Source organism: Canis lupus, chromosome 10 (assembly GCF_003254725.2).
Source record: "Canis lupus dingo isolate Sandy chromosome 10, ASM325472v2, whole genome shotgun sequence".
In the NCBI taxonomy this organism is placed as follows: Eukaryota; Metazoa; Chordata; class Mammalia; order Carnivora; family Canidae; genus Canis; species Canis lupus.
Window position 1 is genome coordinate 45,866,814 of NC_064252.1, and position 23,952 is coordinate 45,890,765.

At 45.5% G+C, this 23,952-nt stretch overlaps 1 protein-coding gene across 5 annotated transcripts in view; it reads left to right on the plus strand.

Annotated features, from left to right (window-relative positions):
- FAM178B (family with sequence similarity 178 member B) overlaps window positions 1-23,952 on the plus strand; it is a 109,564-nt gene that overhangs the window by 31,124 nt on the left and 54,488 nt on the right. For 4 of the 5 annotated variants that reach the window (XM_025464799.3, XM_025464803.3, XM_025464796.3 and 1 more), the window contains 2 exons: window positions 4,621-4,726; window positions 8,530-8,614. In XM_025464799.3, the coding sequence (XP_025320584.3) occupies window positions 4,621-4,726; window positions 8,530-8,614 (191 nt within the window). Of the gene's footprint in view, window positions 1-3,525; window positions 3,968-4,620; window positions 4,727-8,529; window positions 8,615-23,952 lie in introns of those variants that run through there. The other variant, XM_025464804.3, reaches the window with a different exon arrangement.

Sequence of the window (23,952 nt, forward strand, 5' to 3'; positions counted from 1 at the left end):
ACCACCTCTTGAAATAGATCCACGCCTCCTTACCTGTCTGGGAAGAGGGACATCCTCCCCTCCACCCCCCACTGTACAAAGTAGGGACTCTTGCACAGGTCGCCGGGCAAGTGTGGGAGGCCTCTATATCTGGGCTCCAGGCCTCTTCCTCCTGGGCTGCACCTACCTACACAGGTTTCTGTGCAAGAACACATTTCCTGGGGCAGCCCCGATGGTGCAGCAGTTTAGCGCCGCCTGCGCCTGGGGTGTGATCCTGGAGACCCAGGATGGAGTCCCATGTTGGGCTCCCTGCATGGAGCCTGCTTCTCCCTCTGCCTGTGTCTCTGCCTCTCTCTCTCTCTCTCTCTCCCTCTCTCTCTGTGTCTCAATAAATAAATAAAATCTTAAAAAAAAAAAAAAAAAGAACACATCTCTTGGAGCCCACAGCCCTGGGATTGGAGATGGCCTGGACCATCCTCTCTCATTCATCATCCAGCCGGATATGTGACCTCAGATCAGTTCCCTGGAATCAAAGTCACATGCTTTTATGCCAGAAGTTGGTACCAGGGCCTGAACTTTTCCCTCTCTTGACAGCAGTTCAAAAGGAAAGCCGATCCCCCTGAGTGGAGAAGCGTTGGGACGGATGACCACATGCAGCTCAGAGGCCAGAGCAATCTCCATGGGAAGGGTGGAGATTGCCTGCTGAATTATTCATGGTCCTCCCTGGGCCCCCACAGAGTGCACAGGAGTGTCAGGGGGTGTATCTGCCACTACTCCTGTGAGGTGTTCGCAGTGTGTTCCAGGAGCCCTTCCCTCCCTGAGCACTTCTGTAGGCTGGAGGAGGTGGGTGGGTCTGAGCCATCACTGTAAATGTGCTTGTGCACTGAGTCTCCCTGAGGCCTGTGGTCCCAGCTCTTGTTTTGCCGGGACCTCTTCCTCTTCCTGGTGTTGCTGGCAGGCTGGTCTGAGGACCTGGGGGAAGAGTGAGTGGATGGGGAAAGTTGAGGGGTTCCCACAGGACCGTCCATATGGACCTCAGCTTCACACAGGATGGAAATCCAATGTGAGCCAGTAGAAAGTGAAAGAGTTTACTGAATATATATAGAGAGATACAGACGGAGCGTCCGGAAGAGTGGGAAAGGAAGAGGATACGACGAGTTTTGTCATTGTTCAGGGTCTGAGTTTTTACTGAAGTTGGTGGTCTGACGTATGTGTCCCCTCAGACATCCTGGAACCAGTTAGAACAAAGAGGAGGGCCCAGGTTTTATACCTTGGAGCCAGGGGTCTTGACATCCAGATGTCTAGCTTCGGTGGTCTGAGATCTGCATATGATAGCTTCTTCCCATCCTTGACACCTGGTCCTTCCTTGGATATTATTTATTCTAGGGAGAGAATAAATAACTCTTTGTCCCTTACAAGGAAGACCTAAACTATTTGCATTACAAGGCATGTGTAAAGTGAGGTGGGAGTACAGGTCCTAGCAAGAATAGAAACAGGATAAGAAGCAAAAGAAAGAAACGCCTTCTTTTTCTCTTGGGGTCTCTCTAGTTTCCCTGTCTCATAGGCATGCCAGGGTTGAAGCCCGGGTGAAATAAATTCAGCAGTTACAGAGTGTGGACGGAACTCAGCACCCAGCTGGCTTCAACTGCCCCCAAAAATAAAGAGCCAGTGGAAGCAGCCAGCCAGGGCGTTGCTGGGATCCCTGGACTTCTGACCTGAAGGGTGCTCACTCATCTTTAAACAAAGAGAAGAAAAAAAAAAGAGGAGCAGGGATGAAAGCTCTGACCATTATTCGTTTCTGTTCTCCCTAAGCATTTTACTTTAACTTGCATTTGAGGAACTTGGCAAAGACATAGAAACTGATCCTGTATAAATAACTACAGTTGGTGCTTATCCCTCCGCCATCACTTGGGATTCCCAAGGCATTTCAATCCTTTGCCCTCTGGGACTGCTGCCCAAAAAATAGATGAAGATACAGAGCCTAGAGGAATGTTGACTCGGGCATTATCAGGAACACACAGTCCAAGTCGAAGGTCACAGCTCTGCCCAAGAGCCCAATCTGCTGACCCACGCTGGCCTTTGTTTTGTTTGATTCCCCTTTTTGGACCAATCCCCCTCTCAGTTTCCACCCCCCCCCCCTTACTTCCTTCTGCTTCTGTGGCTCTGTCCTTGCCATGGTGATGGGGGCAGGGGTGAGGGGGTAGCAGTATTCTGACTGTGGCTGCTTCTCATCCCAGGTGGGAACCTCTCACTGGGATCCTCAGAGTTGACAGCTGGGGCTTCTCGCCCAGCCATGCCTGCATGGCATCTGCTGGCTAGGAGGCTCTGTCCCTCCCCTTCTCACTCTGGGGCCCTCTGAGGCCCTCCAAGATTCTCAGGATGACTTCTGACTTATCATTTGCAAAAGGCAGAGACACCCACCTGGACCTAGGGTTAGCATTCTTGGCTTGTGGACATGAAGTGGGTTTTTGCAAATTTTAACAATTGATTCTATAACCCCAGGTTTTTGAGCTTTCAGTGTACACACCTACTTTCCCTACCCTTGTCCTCCAGAGTTCTGCCACAGATCAAGGCAGTGTCTGCACAGTCAGCCTTGTCCTTTGCATTGAAGATGAGAACATTCGTGGTTCCACTGAGGTGAAGCAGCACTACCCGCCCAGAGTGTGCACACTGGACTGGTGATCCAGCAGCCTGCAGAGATTCCCTGCATCTTGTGTTGCTCTAAGCACAGAATTCCTTGAAAGCCATTCGTTTCAAGGCACAGCTGGACCCTGCCCTCTCTGCCTATCTCTTGCTCCTTGTCTACAGGCTAAACCTAACTGGGCAGCAGCAAACTTGAAGACATACTGATCTTTTCTCTGGCAGAAACTGAGCTGCAGGGCTGGCATACCCAAAAGGTGATATTGCAAACTGAAGAGATACTCTCCCCCTCAGAGCCGCAGTTGGAAATGTGTTGATCTGAGCCAACAGGGGCTTGTACAATCAATTCTCCCACTGAGAAACTGGTGGGGTGCCCCCCCTGAGCAGAATGCCAGAGCCAGAGTCTCCTTAGAGTCCCTGGAGCACCACCAGCCTCCTTGCCACATGGCCTCTGGCCAGGACCTGCCAATCTGTGAGGTCTTCCAGGCATTGTTCACTTGGGTATTGTCTGCATTCAGGGCGCTGTGCTTGAACCATGCACACATTGCAGGGTCAGCCTATGAAAAGTGTCCGTGTGACAGAGCACGTGAATTAGAGCCGAGTGTGCCAGCAGTCCTGGGGTGCACACGTGTTTGTATGTACAAATAAAGGTCTATTTTAGAGCGGTCAGCTTCACAGACATAGGAACAAAGGCACTTTCTCCTCTGAACTTAAATAATTTGGAAAAGAAATATACAATTTGTAAATTGCCTGGACATACTCAAGGAGACAGCAACTTGGCTCAGAGGAGAATCTTTGTTTTGGAGCATTCTGTTCCTGGCAGATTAAAATAATGTCATTTTTAAAAAGGAGAAGAAGAGGTTGGGCTAACTGAAGAAATTTCTATCTAGAATCATGACTTCAAATGCTATCTGAAATGTTCTTCGCATGAATTTGGCCATTAAAAAAGAACAGACATGAAATTACTTTTTCATTTCATAGAATTCCTATTTATTGCCTTTGGGACACCATCTAGGACAAGAGCTCAAAGGAGCATTCACAGAATGCAGAGAGAGAACTACCCCAAACCGAGCCTTCCTGGGGGTAACCAGAACAGTGGTGAAGTCCAGCCAACCCCTCTTCAGTGACTTCCAGAGCACCTTCTACCAGAGGCCCTATGACCACATGAAATATTTCAGCTCATTTTGCAGGGACCTGTAAGCCAGTCTACCGAGGCAGTACAGTTCTCAAAGCTAGGCTCCTCTGCGTGCTGGCCGTTTGATTCTGAGAGCTCCCAGTAGCAGGGAGAGGCCCAGCAGCCCCCCCCCCCCCAGGGAAGGGAAACCCAAGATGTGGGCACAGACACGAGGTGAGTCTGCATGCCACCCCCTCCCTGCCCCCGACTCCGCTCCTCCCATGGTTTCTGAAGGATCCTCTGTGGCACCCTTGTTGGTTGTTTCCTTCCCAGAATGGCTCCTTTGTGTTGTTTTCACATCTTCTCAGGTATCCTTTGTTTCGGAAAAACACAAGACGGGGCAGAAACGCTATGTGTAACCAGACCCCAGACGCGGGCCCCACGTGGGCCCCGCGGGTAATTCTGTCCGCCCGCGCCAGCCTGGGGCCTTCGGTCACAGCTGGGACTCCTGGGTTCTCTCCTTGCCTCCACGCAGATCCTTTTTGCAACCTTGGTAAACACCTTCGTTTTCTCCTCCGTCAAGTGGAAAGGACAAAATGAACTGTCCAGTGGTGTGTTTAAAACACCGAGAGATGTTCCTGGAGATCAAATGATTCTGGTGACGATGTGGGTTGTTTTCTCTTCTGACAGCTTCTGGCATCAGGGGCCCTAAGCGTGTTTGTCCATAGTCATTGCTGATGTGCTTCTGGTGTGGTGAACCTAAAATATGGAAATCCCCCGCCACTTTACAGAGATAGGCATGTTGAGGAAAGCTGCCAGGCCGCTTATGTGGAGGCCGCCGCCCCCCCCCCAACCCCCACTCTGACCTCACTGCTCTGCTTCCGCAGCTGCCCGCCGGCCCAGCAGCTCTCCTTCCTGCACAGAGGCCTCCTGAGCAACCTCTACCTGCACACCCCGGACTGCCCGGTGCCCCTGCTCCAGTGGCTCTTCCAGGTGAGGAGCGCAGACCTGCCACTAGATGGCGGGAGCGCGCTGGCCCAACACCCTGGGCAGCACTGCTGTGGGGAGGATGGGCACGTCCCTCCTCTGGCCTTTGGGTGCTGCTGGGTGTGTCCCACCCGGGGCAAGAGGAGGGAGGCAGCTTATGGTGACAGTCATCCTGAAGTTCAGGGACTAGCCTGTGGTCGCGCTCCACTGCCTGACCAGAGCGTATGCCTCATAGGGTGTCGCCTGTGCCACCAGAAGCCTTCTCTGTGACTCCTTGCTACTCAACAGGTGCTTCCGTTGTGTCCAGGCTCCTCTCTACCCCCAAGTCACAGGGCCTGGCTCTGGTGCCACAAGTGGCCCTGCAGCGCTCTTGGCATTGTGAGTGTCCCTCTGAATTTACAGCTGGGTGTGCCCAGGTGTTTGAGCATAAATGCCCTTCTCTGTGGAGTTGTTGGGTGCCTGGAAAAGTCAAGAACATTTGCTCTGTCTTTCTGTTTCTTCTCTTCTGCCTGCCTGCTGGAACAGTTTGCCCCAGGGCAACATGCATTCAGCCCCAGGCTTGAAACCTTAGCCCTGAGAAAGATAGAAGCCAGCAGGGATAGCCCAGGAACCAACTGCTGTCATCTGAATGCAAAGCATGAGGATGCTGGCCTTGGCCTTCTCCCAGGGCCATCCCTGCCCGGGACAGGCAGGTTACAAGTTCCAGCTGGTCTCATTCCTGCCAGTTGGGGCCTGGACCCCAGCTGTAAATTAGAGCCACCCTGCCATGCAGATTGTTCTAGGAACTCCTCAGCCTGTGCAGACTGGATGCCTTCCAGAAAAGGTCCTCCTGCTCTCTTCTTTTCCCTTTGGGATCCTTCCCATCCCGCCCCTCCCTGCCCCAGAGGAAAAAGACACCCTCAGCTCCTGGGGCCCTAGTGTGTGGCTGTTGCCCTCACCCCTCCCCCAGGCCCAACTGGGGAACAGCAGGCCAGAACAGGGAACAGTACGACCATTCTTCTCTGGCCCCTAGTCCACACAGTTTCTCTTTGCTCCTTGCACAGTATATGACAAAATGCACAATCAGGCATTGGGAGGCACAGAGAGCCCATGTGAGACGTCGCCCACAGAGGGTCCTTGTGTGACCCTGACACGGCATGGAGTGCCTTCCCTGTCAGTTAGCCTGGGAGCAGCAGAACTTGAACCATGCCTGAGCTCTTCTCCCACATGTGTCACCTCTGCAGGGGCCCATAGAATAGAGGACCCAGCCCCGAGACCAGACAGACACTAGTGAGTTCCAGCTCTGCCACAACTACCCTGTGACATTGGACGAGTTGTTCAATGGCAGCTCTGTGTCTCAGTGTCTTACTCTGAAAACAGTCCCAGGTAAAGACTAAGTGAGGAATTCCTGTGACCTTCCTTGTCCTTATGGTCTCACTATAGCTCTGCCCAGGGCCTAGACATCATTGGGAAGGGATGATGTTAGTGCACAGGTTCTGGTTCTCCATCTTCAGGAAGGAGAAACAAAAGCTCTCCCTCCCCCACAGCTGAAGCCAGATAAGTGAGGGGTGCACTTGGCCTTGGGAATCTTCTAGGTGAGCCTGTGCCCAGCATCTTTGTCTCTGGGGGGCGGGAGGGAAGAGCAGGGCAGCTGACGTCTGCCAAGCACCACGCACAGTGACCATGTGGCCATACTACAGGCCCTAACAGGATGGATTCTGATATTTTACTTTGGAGGTCTTGGTTTTCCTGTCACTGGGAACATATTTTCCTGTATAAACAATAGCATTCATTCATTCATTCGTTCTCAGGCAGCGTTCGAGTTCCTGCTACATAGTAAGCTCTAGTGATAGAAAGATCTTAGAAATGGTGTCCCGGGTAAGTCCACAGAATGTGGCCATGGTGCTCAGCCTACTTCAGAACCCCCCAAGCATATTCCCCATTGTTAGTGGGCAGAAATCCACAGAGACTCCCTAAGGCTGTTGGTGGGATTCTCCTAAAGGTGCAGGGGTTGTTCCTGGGATCTAAGCATAGAGATATGGCTGGGACTCGGAAAGAGTTGGAAACAGGATGAGGAAGGCTTAGGATCCCAGGAGACGCCTCAGTTTCTCTATTCACCAGGCTCTGTGGCTAAATAAATTCCCAGGAAAGAGAGCTTTATTGGAACAACAAAGGTTAAGTGACACACACACCCCCACCACCAGTCTAATCAAAAGCAGCTAGGTGAATAGGGTCACAGGACTGCCAGGGCTCATGTGCATGCCTGGGGTTGATCAGAGAGTTCAGGGATGGGTGAGCTAGGCAGATTTTTCCAACTCTGCTCACCCAACTGTTTCTTTGGGAAGGACATCCTGAGTTCCCAGGGAGACTAGATCCTGCTGCCCGCCACTCTCCCTCCTCCTAGTGGAGTGTACAGTGGCAACTGGGTGAACAGGCTTTGGCCTTAGTGCTCATGAACTACTAAGCTCATCACTGAAGCCCTAGTGCGGTACCTGGAGCAAGGTGAACCTCTGGAAAGGGTAGCCAGAAGCAGGTAACATATGCTGTCAGTGAATGTATGTTGTTGGGAAATGATAACTCTGAAGAAGTTACAAGAAGGTGTGAAAGGAAGAGGCAGGCAGAACTCTAATATCATAGGTCAGATATTTGGGAAGATAACTCTGACTCAGTTTCCCTGAGTTTCCCTGGGGAGTGCTCCCAAGAGCCACACCTCAGGCAGAGGAAGAGTAACTGTGAGAAAGAGCTGAGTGGCAGAACAAATTCAAAAGGCCACAGCCAGTTCTGCAGGGTGCTCTGGAAGTGGAGTGACCCTTTATAGTTGTCCCAGTTGAGGTGATAGGTCCAGGCCTTTGGACTCCAGCATCAGCCAATTATCAGACTAAGGCTGCAACTTAGGGGGTATGACCTTGAGTGAGGCCCTCCCTCCCTGCAAGGCAATGCTCAGAGAGGAACTTGGCTCAGGGCTCTCAGTAAGCAACAACCCCAGCCCCTGGGGATGAGAGCTTCAGGCCTGAAGAAGGGATGTGCCCAGAGTGTCCACTGCACTCTCAGAAGGACGGTATAATGTGCAGCATGGCTGACCACAAGCAGGAACAAGGCTGCCAAGGCACTGCCCCACCTCTAAGACTTGACCTCATCTGTGTGTCCCCAGGCTGGTCAGCCCTGGTGGGAGAAGTGCTGTCCCATTGTTCATCTCCATGTCATGTTCTCTCCACATTCTAAATCCCCAGCATATGACCCTTGGATTCGAGGAGCATTCAAATAAGGATCCCAGTGAGTTTGAGTCAGATGGGTAACCTTCAGCCCTCACCAGGTTGTTTGAGGATCTGTACACAGTACCATGTCCTTCCCAGAGCCAGTGGTCTAAGATGACTGTAAGTTAAAGCAGTGACCTGGAAATGATGTAAGGATCATGGAGAGTAGCTGGTTCCTCATCGTCCTGCTGAGTGTACTTACAGCTTTTGAGCTGTCTCTCTTCCCTACACTGGCCTCTGCCCTGGAGAGGCATGGCTGTGGCCACAGGTAGTGAGGGGCAAAAGGACCAAGACTCTCACACAGGGAGGTGGACAGAGTAAGAGATTTCAAGTCACATAGGCCTGAGATAGAATTCTGGCTTTGCTACTCTGGGGAAGTTTCTTGATCCTTCTGACCTTGACTTCCTCACCTGTAAAATGTCAGTAATGGCAATATCCTTCTACCATGTGGACTTGTGAAGGTTAAATGGGATTTATTTAATATGCAATAATAAAGATTTACTATCATTATACTATACTGCTATTATACCAGCTAACCTAAACTGCCTTTTTTTTTTTTTTTTCTCCTCCTCTTAGCTGCTGACATGGCCTCCAGAAACTTCTTCAGGAGCCTTTGGTCTCTTATGGGATCTCAGCATGGATGGGCTCTTCCATCAGACTGGTCAGTACTAGGGAGCAGGGTGGAGATTTGAGCCCTCAGTACCCAAGCTCAAGTGCCTGGAGCCCAGCATGTTGGAAAGGTGCTAGTGGGGACATTGCATCACCACGGCAGGGAGACATCAGGCCATCTTTGGCTCTGGCTCCAGCATTAGTAAACAGCTGAGCCAACAGGCTCCTTGGCACCTTGATCTGGCTTCAGATCCATATTACTATGGCCAAGTTCAGGCTGACCTCATAGACTCTTGGGATCCCAGAACAGTCTGGAAGGCGAATTTTCTGGATTTAAGGAGACAGCTTGCCTCTGAGTTCTTCCCAAGAGTTCCAGTTTGCTTGGAAGGGTTTCAGGAACCTTTGCATCAAATTGGGGAAGCTCTTTGGGTTGGAGTCACTAAGGGGGAGGGCCTTGAAACTGTGCCCCCACCAGCAGTCCCCCTTGGCTCCTAGGACATCAGAGGCGCCCCCGAGTTTGGTCTGGGTAAAAATGAGAGCCTTGAGTCTATACCTGGGTCCTGACGTTGAAAGGGTGATTTAAGTATCTTTATACTTGAGGATGTTCAGAGATCCACAGAGCAGTCAATTTCCCTTTAGTGGTTGCATGCTTCCCAGGCTGTCCTCATTTGGTACCTGAACCCAGACTCTTGGGCACCAAAAAATATGTAGCCAGTGGAAAGATGCTTATGGCAGACAGGAAGGAAGGATTCACAGGTGTCCAGACCCCACCTTTGTCCACAGCTGTAGTCTGCCCGCCCACCCACTAAAACACGAAAGCACGTAGCTCAGAAGGCCAAAGTTACAGACCCAGGATGTACCATTAAGCCTCTGCCCCACCAACCCTTTGGATTTCTGCTTTTGTGCCTCTTGTACTTCAGGAGTTGGCTGAGCTGGGGCCCATCTGTCAAATGAGACTATTCCAGACTCCTCCTGCTCCCCCCTTCTACCCCCCCCATCTGCACGCTGGGACCTTGTAACTGAGGTCTTCTGAATAGCAGCAGTCCGACATCCCCATCCTTTTCATAACCTCTGCCCCTGCAGCCTGAGCTGCCCTTTCTTGAGCCTCTGCAGCCTCCTCTGTGGCACGTTTGCCCTTTTGGGGGAACAGAGACCTTCCTTGTCCTCCTCTTCTCCTCCATGCAGTGGTATGTGTCTCCTCCTGCAGGGGCAGAGGGGACGTCCCACTCTTCTTTGCTTCTTACCACATTGTCCCTGATTTGCCCTCCCATCAGGAGGGGCCAGGAACCTGCTCTAGAGTTCTAGCCAGTTCAGCTCTGACTCCAGAGCGTTTTTCATGGCATCACCTGAGAATCCCGCTTAGGCTTCTCCTTGTCTCCCATTGGAGTAGAGACTGGCCTAGAGAATTCCAAGCCCAAGGCTGGGATCTTGACTGATTTGGGGAAAATTTAAGGCCAGGTCCGCAATAGAATCGAAAGCAGGGACTTAAACATATTTGTTCACCCAGTAGTATTAGTCACAATAGCCAAAAGGTGGAGGTAATCCAAATGTCACTGAAAAGTGAGTGGATAAACAAAATGTGGTATATACATGCAGTGGAATATTATTCAGTGTTTAAAAGGAAGGAGTTTCTGACACATGCTGCAACGTGGATGAAATTTGAGAAGTTTATGCCAAGTGAATAAGCCAGCCACAAAAGGACAAATGCTTTCCACTTAAGTGAAGTACCTATAGGTGTCAAATTCATAGAGACAGAAAGTAGAATGGTGGGGGCCAGGACCAAGGGGAAGGGACAATGGAGGGTTAGTGTTTCATGGGTACAGAGTTTCATTTAAGGAGGATGAGAAAGTTCTGGAGGTGGACAGCAGTGATGGTTGCGCAACAACGTGAGTGTACTTAACACCACTGAACCGCGCACTTCAAAATGGTTAAAGTGGAAAATTTTATGTTACGTATTTTTTACCAAAATTAAAAACAAACAGGGTCGCCTGGGTGGCTCAGCTGGTTAGGCGTCTGCCTTCAGCTTAGATCATGATCCCAGGGTCCTGGGATTGAGCCCCACATTAGCCTCCCTGCTCAGCAGAAAGCCTGCCCCTCTCCCTCTGCCTGCCTCTCCCTCTGCTTATGCTTTCTCTCTCTGTGTCAAATAAAAATCTTTAAAACAAGTTTAGAGACAAGAACTAGATACCAGAAGAGAATCTACCAAAAGCTGGAACTAAAAATTGACCACCAGTGCAAGAAGCATGTGCAAGGTTAAGTTAGATCCAGGATTGGGGCAGACCCGGTGGCTCAGCAGTTTAGCGCCACCTATGGCCAGGGACGTGATCCTGGAGACCCGGGATCCAGTCCCATATCGGGCTCCCTGCATGGAGCCTGCTTCTCCCTCTGCCTGTGTCTCTACCTCTCTATCTCTCTCCTCTCTGTATTCTCATGAATAAATAAATAAAATCTTAAAAAAAAAAAAAGTCAGATCCAGGATTGATATAAAAGGAAATAATGCTGCTCAGATTTGTTAGCAACTTGAGGTGCTCTGAGTGTCTTGATCCTCTGTGCGACACAGTCCCCTGGGGCAGAACCTGGAGCTGCCTTCCCTTCCATTTGGAGCTATGATTGGCGTTTGTCTTTTCAGGTTGCCTTGCCTTTCTCTTTTGTAAAATGGGGAGATTTGCGTATGTGTACATTTCTATCCTTTCCTGGAGTTTGTGGTGACAGGCCATTTTCCCCATTCTGTCCTGGGAAGGCTTTTACACTATCACCTTTATTCCAGCATGTTTCTTAATTAAAAGGAGATCTGAGATGGGCCCAGGCTTCAGAGCAAACCGTTAAGGTGCGCTCTGGGTGACTGGGGTGGAGGACTGAACAGAGTGCAGGTCTAGGGGTCACTGGAGGTTTTTTTTGTTTGTTTGGTTTTTTTTGGTGGGGGGGTCACTGGAGTTTTAGGGTATGGTGGATACTGTTTTCCTAGATTAGCAAGTAGCACAGGTCACCAGTTAAAAGCTCCTTGGTGAACTTGGAGATTCGAATATTTCAGGGGGATGTTTATGCATTATTTAGAAAACATACATTGAGTGTTTCCTGTAGTCAGTACCTCACTAGGTGGCAGAGGGAGATACAGAAATGAGTAAGATGTGGTTCCTGCCCTCAGAAAGCTGACAACCAAGTGGGAAGGGATGAAATGCACAATTAAAATAGGAGATGGACACAGCTACAAAACTGGGGAAATTCTAAGGAGAGGGAGATTACTTCTAGCCAGGTGGGGTTGTGGGTATGAGGAGGCTGGAGACAGGGAGTGCTTTGTAGGGGAGAGGGCAGTTGATTTATCTCTCAAAAGATGTATAAGGCAGGGATTGCAAATTCACTTCTATGTGGGGACCAAGTGAATCCGAGACTAGAGAGCTCTTGCCCTGTCTAAGGCTAGTAGGTCTGGTCTTGCCAGATCTCTCCATTTTCGAGAGAAGCTATGTTTTAGTTAGGATGTGTACTTTGACTATAAGTAACAATTAAGAGAATTAGTACTCAGTTAAGTGAAGTTTATCTCACATGACAACAAATCCAAAGGGTGTGGGGGGGGTTTCTATGGTATGTTCAACAGATCTACAGTATCAGGGCCCTGGTTTAGCTTTGGTGTCTCCCTTCTCACTACTACTACTCAATGTTGCAGAATGACTACCATAGCTCCAAGCATCATATGCTCTCATGATACAGCAGTTCAAGGCAGAAAAAAGGGTGGAAGAGACGAGGTCATTCCTTCTCGTACTTTTCTCTCTTTTAATCAGGACACTCTTTCCATTTTGTTTCATTAGACAGAACTGGGTCACAGGCTTTAGAGGACACTTGCCATGTTTTCAGACTCTCTGGTACCCTCTGAACACCCTGGCTATGTTTGAAGAATTTTTAGCCTCATGATCCTACCCCTTCAGGGTAGAATCCTAGACACTCACTCTTCCAGCATCCTTTCAGATATTTGAATTTTTAATTTTGGAATTTCCAGTTAGTTCTGTATTTTTTTTAATAGTTTCTGTTTGTCTACTGGGATTTCTTATTTGTTCATTTAATATAAGCATATTTTCATTTACCACTTTGAGGATAGAATAGCTGCTTTAAAATCCTTATCCATAATTATAACATCTGGGTCCTCTAATTCATTAACATGGAAAATTAAATGTGAAAGTGAACATTTATTTAGAATGAGTAGAGAAATTATACTAAATACTGGACCTTGGGAGGTTCAGGTTCTATTTTTCTGGATATCTTTAAGGTATTTTCCAGAAATGTTCGTGTAGAAATGCCCACCGATTGTAGCCTGGCTTCCCTGTCTAACCTAGAGCTTTCACAGTGGGCTGTGCACGTCAGGGCCCCAGAGCTTAACCTTCATGAACTTTAGGGTCAATTGGCTTCTGATACATAACAAACTGTTTTCTGTTCAAACAGCTAGAGCTCTTTTCTGTAGCCTGTGGCTCAGAGCTCTGACTGCTCCAGTAGCCACCCCAGACCAGTCCCTGAAAAGATAAGTGGGATGACATGGTTCATCTGCCAAGGTGGACTTTCCTTGAGCAGACACCCAGACAAAAACCAGGGTTTCCTTAACAGGGAAGAAAGGGAGCATGGCTGATGGATAAGCAGCCAGCAGAATCTGCCTTAGCCAGAATGCCAACATTTATGTGACATCTCCTCTTGGTAACTAATTCAGTTAAAAGACCAAACCCCCACTGTGAACCCATCTGCAGGCTATATTCGACTGTAGATGGAATATAGCTCCACTGGTTTGCAGCCCTGGGGGTAGGTTTTGGTGTGAAGAGATACAAGGGAAGCAGGGAGCCATGGGAACAAAGAGGAGGATGGGAGAGTAGGGACTTCTTTAGGGGGGCAGAGTAGGGGATCAAATGGTGTTCGGGGCCAGACCTTGGAGGACAGTGGGGGCCAGTGCAGGCACAATGAAGCCTTATTAGTCTTTATTAGGACTGGGGCAGAATTGGTGGTGTTTATTTTCTTTTTTATTTTTATTTATTTTTTTTTTATTTTATTTTTTTAAAAAGATTTTATTTATTTGACACAGAGAGCACAAGCAGGGGGAGCAGCAGGCGCAGGGTGAGGGAGAAGCAGGCTCCTGCCTGAGCAGAGAGCCCAATGTGGGGCTTGATCCCAGGACCCTGGGCTCATGACCTGAGCCAAAGGCAGACGCTTCACTGACTGAGTCACCCAGGCATCCCATAAGAATCGGCCTTGTTTAGATGTAATTCATATACCGTGTAATTCACCCTTCTAAAGTGTATGATTTAATATGATTCATAGGGTTGCTCAACCATCACCACTATCTAATAATTCTAGGACATTTTTATCACCCCAGAAAAAAACCTTCATACCCATCATACCCGGCTCCTTCTAGGCCTTGGCAACACCTAATCCACATTCTGTCTCCAATGAACTTGCTTATTCTGGATATTTCATATAAATGGAATTGTAAAATATGCAACCTTTTGTATCTGACTTCTTTCACTTAACATAATGTTTGCAAGGTTTATGCACGTTGTAGCATGTATTAGTACTCCATTCTTTTTTATGGCTGGATAATATTCCATTGTATGGATATACCATATTTTATTCCTTCATCCATTGATGGACACTTGGGTTGTTAACATTTTTTGGCTATTGCAAATAATGCTACTACAAACACTTGCACACAAGTATTTATGGGGACATATGTTTTCATTTCTCTTGGGTGTATGCTTAAAAGTGAAATTGTTCAGTCATATGGTGACTGTATGATTAATTTTTTGAAGGACTGCCAAACTATTTTCTGAAATGGCTTTATATTCCCACCAGCAATACATGAGGGTTCCAGTTTCTTCACACCCTTGCCAACATTTGTTATTGTCCATCTTTTAATAGCCAAACTAGTGGGTGTTAAGTGGTATCTAGTGGTTTGGATTTACATTTCTGTAATGACTAAGGATGTTCAGCATCTGTTCATGTACTTAGTGGCCATTTGTCTGTCTTCTTTGGGGAGACATCTATTCAAGTGCTTTGCCCATTTTTTTATTAGGTTGTTGGGTTCTTCATATACTGTGGATACTAGACCCTTACCAGATGTGTGATTTGCAGATATTTTCTCCCATTCTGTGGCTTATCTTTTCACTCTCTTGATGGCGGACTTTGATGCACAGGGGTTGTTGTTTTTTTGTTTTGTTTTTCAGTAGGCTCCACACTGGGTGCCCCTGATGCATAAGTTTAAATTTTAATAAAGTCTGATTTATCTTTTTTTTTTCTATTGTTGCCTGTGCTTTTGGTGTCAAACAAGACACTATTTCCTAGTCCAAGGTCATGAATATTTTCCCTAATCTTCCCTTCTGAAAGTTTTATAGTTTTAGCTCTTGCATTTAGCTCTTTGATCCATTTTGAGTTTTTTTTTTTTAATATGGTGTGATAGGAGTCCGGCTTTATTCTTTTGTGCATGTGGATATCCAATTAGTGAAAACCAATATTTGTTGAAGACTATTCTTCCTCCAATGAGTTGGCACTCATGCTGAAAATCAATTGATCATAGGTTATGAGTTTATTTCTGGATTCTCAGTTCTCTTCCATTGATTTATGTATCTTTATGCCAGAATCCCAAATTCTTTTGTGTTGTTTTTTAGTTTGGGGTTTTTTTTTTTGAGAGAGAAAGGGCATGAGCTGGGATGAGAGGGGCAAGGGAGAGGGAGAGAGAGAGAGAGAGAATCTTAAGAATCTTAAGCAGGCTCCATGGGTATGGAGCCCAACATGGGGCACAATCTCACCACCCTGAGATCACGACCTGAGCCAAAATTGAGTTGGATGCTTAACCAACTGAGTTACTCAGATGCCCAGTACCCCAAATTTTTTATCACTGAAGCCTGCAGTTTTGAAATTGGGAATGTGAGTCTTCCAGCTTTGCTCTTTTCAAAATTATTTTGGCTATTCTGAGTCTCTTGTAATTCCATGTTAATTTTAAGATGGCTTGGGATCCCTGGGTGGCGCAGCAGTTTAGCGCCTGCCTTTGGCCCAGGGTGCGATCCTGGAGACCCAGGATTGAGTCCCACGTCGGGTTCCCGGTGCATGGAGCCTGCTTCTCCCTCTGCCTGTGTCTCTGCCTCTCTCTCTCTCTCTCTCTCTCTGTGATGACTATCGTAAATAAATAAAAATTTAAAAAAATTTTTAAGATGGCTTGTCACCCTCTGCAAAAACAACAGGGGTTTTAATAGTGATTGTGTTGACTCTATAGATAACTTTGAGTATTACCACCATCTTAATAATATTGAGTCTTCCAATCCATGAATATGGGATGTCTTTCCATTTACTTAGATCTTCTTTAATTTATTTAACAATATTTTATGGTTTTCAGTGTGTAGGTATTATACTTATTTTGTTAAATTTATTTCTAGTATTTTCTTATTTTTGATGCTGTTATAAATGGAATTGGTTTGTGGGTTTGTTTTTTTTTGTTTTTTTTTTTTTTCATTTTCTTTTAGATTGTTCCTTGCTGGTGTGTAGAAAGAGAGCAGATTTTTGTATACAGACCTTGCATTCTGCAACCTTGCTGAACTCGTTTATTAGCTCTAATCGTTTTTTTAATGGCAGAATTTGGTTTTGAAAGCAAACATGTTCTTGTGCAACTAATTGCTTGAAAGAAATGACCTCATGTTTCTTTAACAAACATACTTTGGCCGTGCCAATGTAGGACTGGCTAGTAACTCTGCCAAGCACACTGAGTAGGCAGCAGGCTTGGAGAAAAGGAGCTCTATCAATGAGATTGAAACACTTTAGAGAAGGAGTAAAACATGCGTAGGTTCTGTTCTGTTAACCTCTAAGACAGTGTTGTTCATTCTTACCTACCCATTCCATTCCCTACCAGCTTCTATAATATTTGTGTAGGAGGGAAAGAATATAACAAAAAGACTCTGGCCAATACATTCTTTGGATATTTTTTAAGTGGGTAAGAAATTTAGTTCTCAGAAAAATTAGTTTCATTTTTGTGAGCAGTATCTTTGGACACTTTGTTCTTCCTCACGTGGTCACCATGCTTTTTCCCTTCGTCCCTGAGTCTGTAGTATTATAGTCATTGGGGCTTTGGGGGTCTCTGGGACAGGCCCCTGTTTTGTGGGTCACTTTCTTTTCTGTCACTTTGTTTTCTCACTTGTATTTTGTCTCCCTCCTCTCTACTCTCCTTCCTTATTCCCTCTCAGAAAACATTTTATAAGGTTGCTTCTTGTAAAAAGAATAAAACAGTGACCGGGCAGCCCCAGTGGCGCAGCAGTTTAGTGCCACCTGCAGCCTGAGGTGTGATCCTGGAGACCTGGGATCGAGTCCCACGTCTGGCTCCTGGCATGGAGCCTGCTTCTCCCTCTGCCTGTGTCTCTGCCCCTCTCTCTCTCTCTCTCTCTCTCTCTCTCTCTCTCTGTCTCTATATGAATAAATAAATAAAATCTTTTTAAAAAATCTTTAAAGAATAAAACAACGACCAATAACCTCACTAGCTAGGTAACTCCTGTTGTATTATCTTAGAGTATTCTATGTATCAAGTGCAGAAAAATCAAATACTAGAGACAGTTGCAAAATGAAAAGTGAAAGCCTTCCTGCCCAGCCATTCCCATGGCCACTTTCTCTCTCCAAGTAGTCATTATTCAGAGTCATTATTTCTTGTGACTATTTCCAGAAGCAAAATCCACATAATACATATACATATTGATACATACATATTATCAATATAATACATGTTTCTGTGTTTATCGATTTATTTACACCATATTTTTTCTGACACACTTTGATATTCATCTGAAGTTATCTCCAGTGGAGAGTTAATCTAGGACTTTCCCAGCTCTATCCCCTGGGAGTCAGAAAAGGCCACAGTCTACATAAAGCAAGTCAGGCAGGATTTTCTAGACCAGGGGTCTCCAGTATGGAAGACCCTTGAGGTAGGATGAGCCATCAAGTGCAAAAAGAAATCATTAACACTTATATTTACATTTAGTTCATCTTTTTTTTTTAAGTTTTACTAAAGTGTATAATTGACATACATTAAACTGTACACATTTAAAGCATGCAATTTATACACTTGACTTATATGTATATTCATAAAACTGTCGTCATCAAGATAATGACCATTGCCCTCAAAGTTTTCTTGTACCTCTTTATAATTAATCTCTCCTTCCCCTTTTGTCTGAAAGGAACCACTAATATACTTTCTGTCACTGCAGATCACTACAAATGTCACTATAGTTTGCATTCTCTAGAACTTTATATAAATGGAATTACATAGCAGGTACTCTTTTTTTTGGTCCAGCTTCTTTCACTCAGGATAATTATTTTGAAATCTATCAATGTTGTGTGTAACAGTACTTTATTCTTTTCCATAGCTGAGTACTATTTCATTATATGGATATCCTAGCTCTACTAATGGACATTTTGGGTTTTATTTTGTTTTGTTCTTAGTTTGGGAGATATGAAAATCTGCTATAAGTATTCTTATGCGGGTCTTTGTGTACACATCTGCTTTCTTTCCCCTTGGGGTAAATATCAGTGAGTGGATAGGCTGGGTCATATGGTAAGTGTATGTTTAAGGTTATTTTACATTCATTTTTTCTTTAGCAATCTCTGCACCCAATGTGGGGCTCAAACTCGTGACTCTAAGATCAAAGTTGCATATTCTTCCAACTGAGCCAGCCAGGCACCACTATTGATATTTTATAGTTGGTGCTTTTATTTTTTTTATTTTTTTTTATTTTTATTTATTTATGATAGTCACACACACAGAGAGAGAGAGAGAGAGGCAGAGACACAGGCAGAGGGAGAAGCAGGCTCCATGCACCGGGAGCCCGATGTGGGATTCGATCCCGGGTCTCCAGGATCGCGCCCTGGGCCAAAGGCAGGCGCCAAACTGCTGCGCCACCCAGGGATCCCATAGTTGGTGCTTTTAGTGTCATATTTAAGAGACCTGAGATCTTTCTTGTTTTTTTCTAGAAATTTCATAATTGAGTTTTATAACTTACAACTTTTATAATTAAAATAAGTTTTATAATTTATAATTAGCTTTACATTTTTATGTCAGTGGTCCATTTCGAGTTAATTTTTATCAATGACATAGGTTGTTAATTTCTTTACATATGGCTATCCAGTTGTTCCAACACATTTGTTGAAAAGATTATCCTAAAAGAAGAAAGAAAGAAAGAAAGAAAGAAAGAAAGAAAGAAAGAAAGAAAGAAAGAAAGAAAGAAAGAAAGAAAGAAGGAAGGAAGGAAGGAAGGAAGGAAGGAAGGAAGGAAGGAAGGAAGGAAGGAAGGAAGGAAGGAAAGAAAGAAGGAAAGAAAGAAAGAAAGATAGATTATCCTTACTGAATTGAATTACTTTGTACCTTTATCAGAAATCAATTGATCATATATGTGTGGGTCTATTTCTGGACTCTAGGCTGTTTCATTGATTTATATGTCTAATTTTATCCACCCCATATTGATTACTTTAACTTTGTAAGTCTTAAAATCATAGTTTAAATCTTTCAACTTTGTGGGGCACCTGGATGGCTCAAGTCAGTTCAACATCCAGCTCTTGATTTTGGCTCAGGTCATGATCTCCAGGTTGTGGGATCCAGCCCCACTTCAGGCTCCATGCTCAGTGCAGAGTTTGCTTGGGATTTTCTCTCTCCCTCTGTCCCTCCTCCCCATTCTTGCATGCACATGCACATGTGCTTGCTCTCTCTCACACTCTGTCTCTCTTGTTCTCTCCCTGAAATAAGTGAATAAATCTTTTTTTAAAAATCCTTCAGCTTCGTTCTTCTTTCTTAATAAATTTGTTTTGGCTATTCTAGGTCCTTTGCATTTTCATATAAATTTTAAAATGAGCTTGTCATTTTCTACCAAAAAAAAAAATCTGCCTGAATTTTTATTGGATTGCACTGAATCTATAGATCAATTTGGAGCAAATTGGCATGCTTCACAATATTAAGATCTCCAGAATCCGAATGTATCCACGTACATCGGATATCTTTCCATTTATTTAGGTTTCCTTTAGTTTCTTTTGATATTTTAGTGTACAAATCTTGGGATTCTTTTGCTAAATTTATTCCTAAGTATTTTATTCTTTTTGATGCTATTGTAAAATGAATTGTTTTCTTAATTTCATTTTCAAATTGTTGATAGTGTACTGATATATAATTGATTTTTGCATATTGAACTTGTACCCTGACCTTGATAAATCCCTACTTTGCTGAGAATTTTTATCCGGAATGGATGTTGGATTTTGAGATGTTTATGTGGTTTTTCTTTTTCAGCCCCCTAATATGGTGAATTACACTGACTGATTTTTGAATGTTTGTTTATTCATCCTCACATTCTGGAATAAATCCTACTTGATCATGATGTATTAATTTTATATGTATTGGTTTCAATCTGGTGAATTTTTGTTGACATTATGTTCACAAAGGATATTAGTCTATAGTTTTCTCTTTCTGGTTTTGGTCTCAGAGTAATACTGGCTTCATAGAATGTGTTAGGAAGTATTTACTCTACAGTATTCTGGAAGAGTTTATGTAAAACTGGTATTAATGCTTCCTTAAATGTTTGGTAAAGTTATCCAGTGGAGGGGCACCTGGGTGGCTCAGTTGATTAAGTGTCTGCCTTCAGCTCAGGTCATGCAGGGTCCTGGGATCAAGCCCCATGTCAGGCTTAGCAGCAATCTGCTTCTCCCTGTGCCCCTGCCCCTCTCGTGTGTGCTCTCTCCCTCTCTCAAGTAAATAAATAAAATCTTTAAAAAGTAAAATAAAGGGATCCCTGGGTGGCGCAGTGTTTGGCGCCTGCCTTTGGCTCAGGGCGCGATCCTGGAGACCTGGGATCGAATCCCACATCGGGCTCCTGGTGCATGGAGCCTGCTTCTCCCTCTGCCTGTGTCTCTGCCTCTCTCTCTCTCTCTGTGACTATCATAAATAAATAAAAAAAATTAAAAAATTAAAAAATAAAAAGTAAAATAAAATTAGCCAGTGGAGCCACCTGGGCCTTGAGTTTCCTTATGGGAAGATTTTTTTTTTTTTTCCTTATGGGAAGATTTTTCACTCCAAATCCAATTGTTAAAATTAGTTACGTGGCTAATTTATATTATGTTTCTTCTGAGTGAGCTCTGTTTGTGTCCATTTCACCTAAGTTGGCAAATTTATTGGTATATGTTTGTTCATAATATTCCTTTTTTATCTTTTTAATATCTGTTGGATCAGTGATGATGACCTCTTTCTCATTCTGATATTGGTCATTTGTGTGTCTTCTTCAGTCAGGTCAGTTGGGTCACAGGTTTATCAATTTTATTGATCTCAGAGAACCAGCTTTGGGTTTCATTGATTTTCCTTATAGCTTTTCTGTTTTCTGTTTTACTGATTTCTGCTCTTTTATTTCCTTTTAAATTCTGCTTGTTAGGGATGCCTGGGTAGCTCAGTGGTGAGTGTCTGCCTTTGGCTCAGGGTGTGATCCCCGAGTCCCAGGATTGAGTCCCACATCAGGCTCCTTCTATGGAGCCTGCTTCTCCTCCCTTTGCCTATATCTCTGCCTCTCTCTGTGTGTCCCTCTCATGAATAAATAAATCAAGTCTTTAAAAATAAATAAATAAATAAATTCTATTTGTTTGGGGTTGATCTGCTCACTATTTCCCCCCAGTTTTTTAAGGGGGAAACTTACATCATAATAGCTTATCTTTTTTTTTTTTTTTTTTTTTTTTTTTGGTGTGTCAAAAGTAGCTCTATTTTTTTTTTTATTTTTAAGTAATCTCCACACCAAACATGGGGCTATGAGATCAAGAGTAGCACATTCCATTGATTGAGCCAACCAGGTAGCTCATAGCTACCCATAGCTCATCTTTTTAAAATTTACTCTTTAACATGTTATATATCCCATAGCTCATCTTTTTAAAATTTACTCTTTAACATGTTATACGCATGATGGCATATTAGCATCAAGGCACATTTGTAGAGCTTATAAATGTATATTTGTTAGAGGTATAAATTTAAAATTTTTTAATGATGGATATGCACCATCAAAAAAGCTTTGGAGAGCAACAAAAGCATTCTTTAGTTGGAGCTGTAGGCTGATGCCTTATGGGAATTTTGACATACTGTGGTAACATGGGGATACATGCCAGGTGACAGAGCATAGGTTGGTGTGGATGGAGTGGAGACAGGATGTCTGGCAGTCACTCCCTTGGGAAGGACCCGAGAGCAGCATGGAGCAACATCAGGACATAGATAGAGCCTGGCAGTCAGATTGGCAAAGTCTTCATGCAAGTGGCCAGCACTGAGCACCCAGGACTGTTAGAGTTGGCAGTAATAACACAGGTGAAGCACCGGGCATATAGTGCACACTCAAAATATGATTGCTTTTATCAAAGCAAAAACATATTTCTTTACAACTCAGAGATCATTAGATAAACCAAAGGATCTAAGCAGTACAAGTATTCCGCTCCCGCTTCTTCATTTCTCTAATTCTATTTTGGCCATTTCTGTCATACTCTATTCTCAGATGATGGGTTTTTGTTTTTCTTTTTGTTTTCTCAGATGGTTTTTTTTTTTAAGATTTTATTTATTTATTTGAGAGAGAGTGAGTGAGAGAAAGAGAGAATAAGTGGGGAGAGGAGGAAAAGGAGATGCAGAAGCAGACTCCCTGCTGAGCAGGGAGCCTGATATGGGGCTCAATCCAGTCCGGGGGACCCTGGGATCATGGCCTAGCCAGAGGCAGATGCTTAACCAACCAAGCCACCCAGGCGTCCTTTTCAAATGGTTTTTAAGCAGTCAAAAATCCCTTAGTCTATATATTCATTTGACACTTTCTGCCCTTTGCTGTTTTATTAGGAGTTGTCCTCACTTCCCCTGATCTGCCTCTCATGGTGCTTGGGACAGTCTCCTGCTGGGGTGGTAGGAGCAACCTATCTGGAGCCTCCGGCAGCCTCCCAGAGCAGTGGCTCCACACAGCCTTGGATCCCATGTCCCATGGTAGCGGCAGCAGCCATCCACATGCAAGGAGTACTTCTGTGCAGGGCCCAGGGCCCAGCCTTCTGTTCACATGGGGCGACCTTCACTCCTCCTAACTTCACAGGGCAGGTGCCCCTGTCCCTGGGCCAAGGAGGCAAGCTAGGATCCAGCTGCACTCTTAATCCCCATACTGGTGCTGTGAGAACACGGCACAGACCCAAATGAGCAGGCCAACACCGTGAGGACCACCCTGGAGATCCCATCCCCCAGCCCCCTCAGAGCTGTCATTTGCTGGGCCTACCCCTTCGAAGTCTCTAGTTGGAACGCAACAATAACAGTAATTCAACTTCAGAATTGATCCTCATTTTAAAAACATATTATTGTCTGTTGTGATAATAAAAGTCGTTTCCTTGAAAATAATAGCTCATATTTCTAGAGAGTATGTGCCAGGCACTGAGCCCTGGGCCTTGCCTATCTCATTTAGTCACCATAGCAAAATCCTCCAAGTAGATACTATTATTTTCCCTTTTCACAGATAATCAGAGGGCTGGAAAGCCCCAGCTTCACCTGATGGCCCATAGTTTCCTGTATAGTGGGCTGGACCCTGGTTCCATCTCACTTCATCTTCTCTGTCTCGCTGTCTGTGCTCCAGCCTCACAGCCTGTTCTGCTCATCCCCCCTCCTGTGGCAGGGGTCTTTGGGAGTACAGGTTTCTCCTCCCTGGGTGGTGCCTTCCCTCCTCTCAGCAGCTCCCTGGCCGTTGTCTTCCTAACTCCATCTCTCCCCCTGGATTACTGATCCCCTCTGGCATTGCCTTGTCCAGGGAGATCTGCCCTGACCCTGCCCAGCCCCATCCTCTGCTCCCACTTCCTTTCCATTCTTCATGGCTCTGGTCATAGTTGACGTGTGGATTCTTTCACTCATCTTTCCCATTTCACTGTGAGCTCCAGACTGCAGAGGCTGTGGCTTCACTTGTCTTTATTCTAAGTTCTCTTGAGTTCCTGGCAGCTACAGGAGCCAGTACACAGTAGGACTCTGGTGGTATTCGTTGAGTGTGTGGCTGAGTGTTGGAGAATGTGTGCTTTGCCCACAGCAAGACAGCAGCATCTTTTCCCACCAGCCCCTTGGATTCTATGCAGTCAGTTGACTATGGAACTGTGGGCGCAGGTGCCAGACTCTAGACGTGCTATCTGGTCCTCCAAGGTCAGAATTCTGGATCTACTGGCCCTGTGGGGACAGGCATGTGTGCATTACCCCAGCCCAGCCGGCATCTCCCTCATGTCCCTGCCTTCTGGAGCATTTGCCTCCTAACCTGCCTCTCTGTCCGACCACCTGTATGGCCAGGGTTGTATGGTGATGCTCCGTGGCTGCTTCTGAGGCAGCTCCTCCAACACCCTTAGGACAGTGCCTGGTAGGGACTCTTAAAGCTCTTGGGT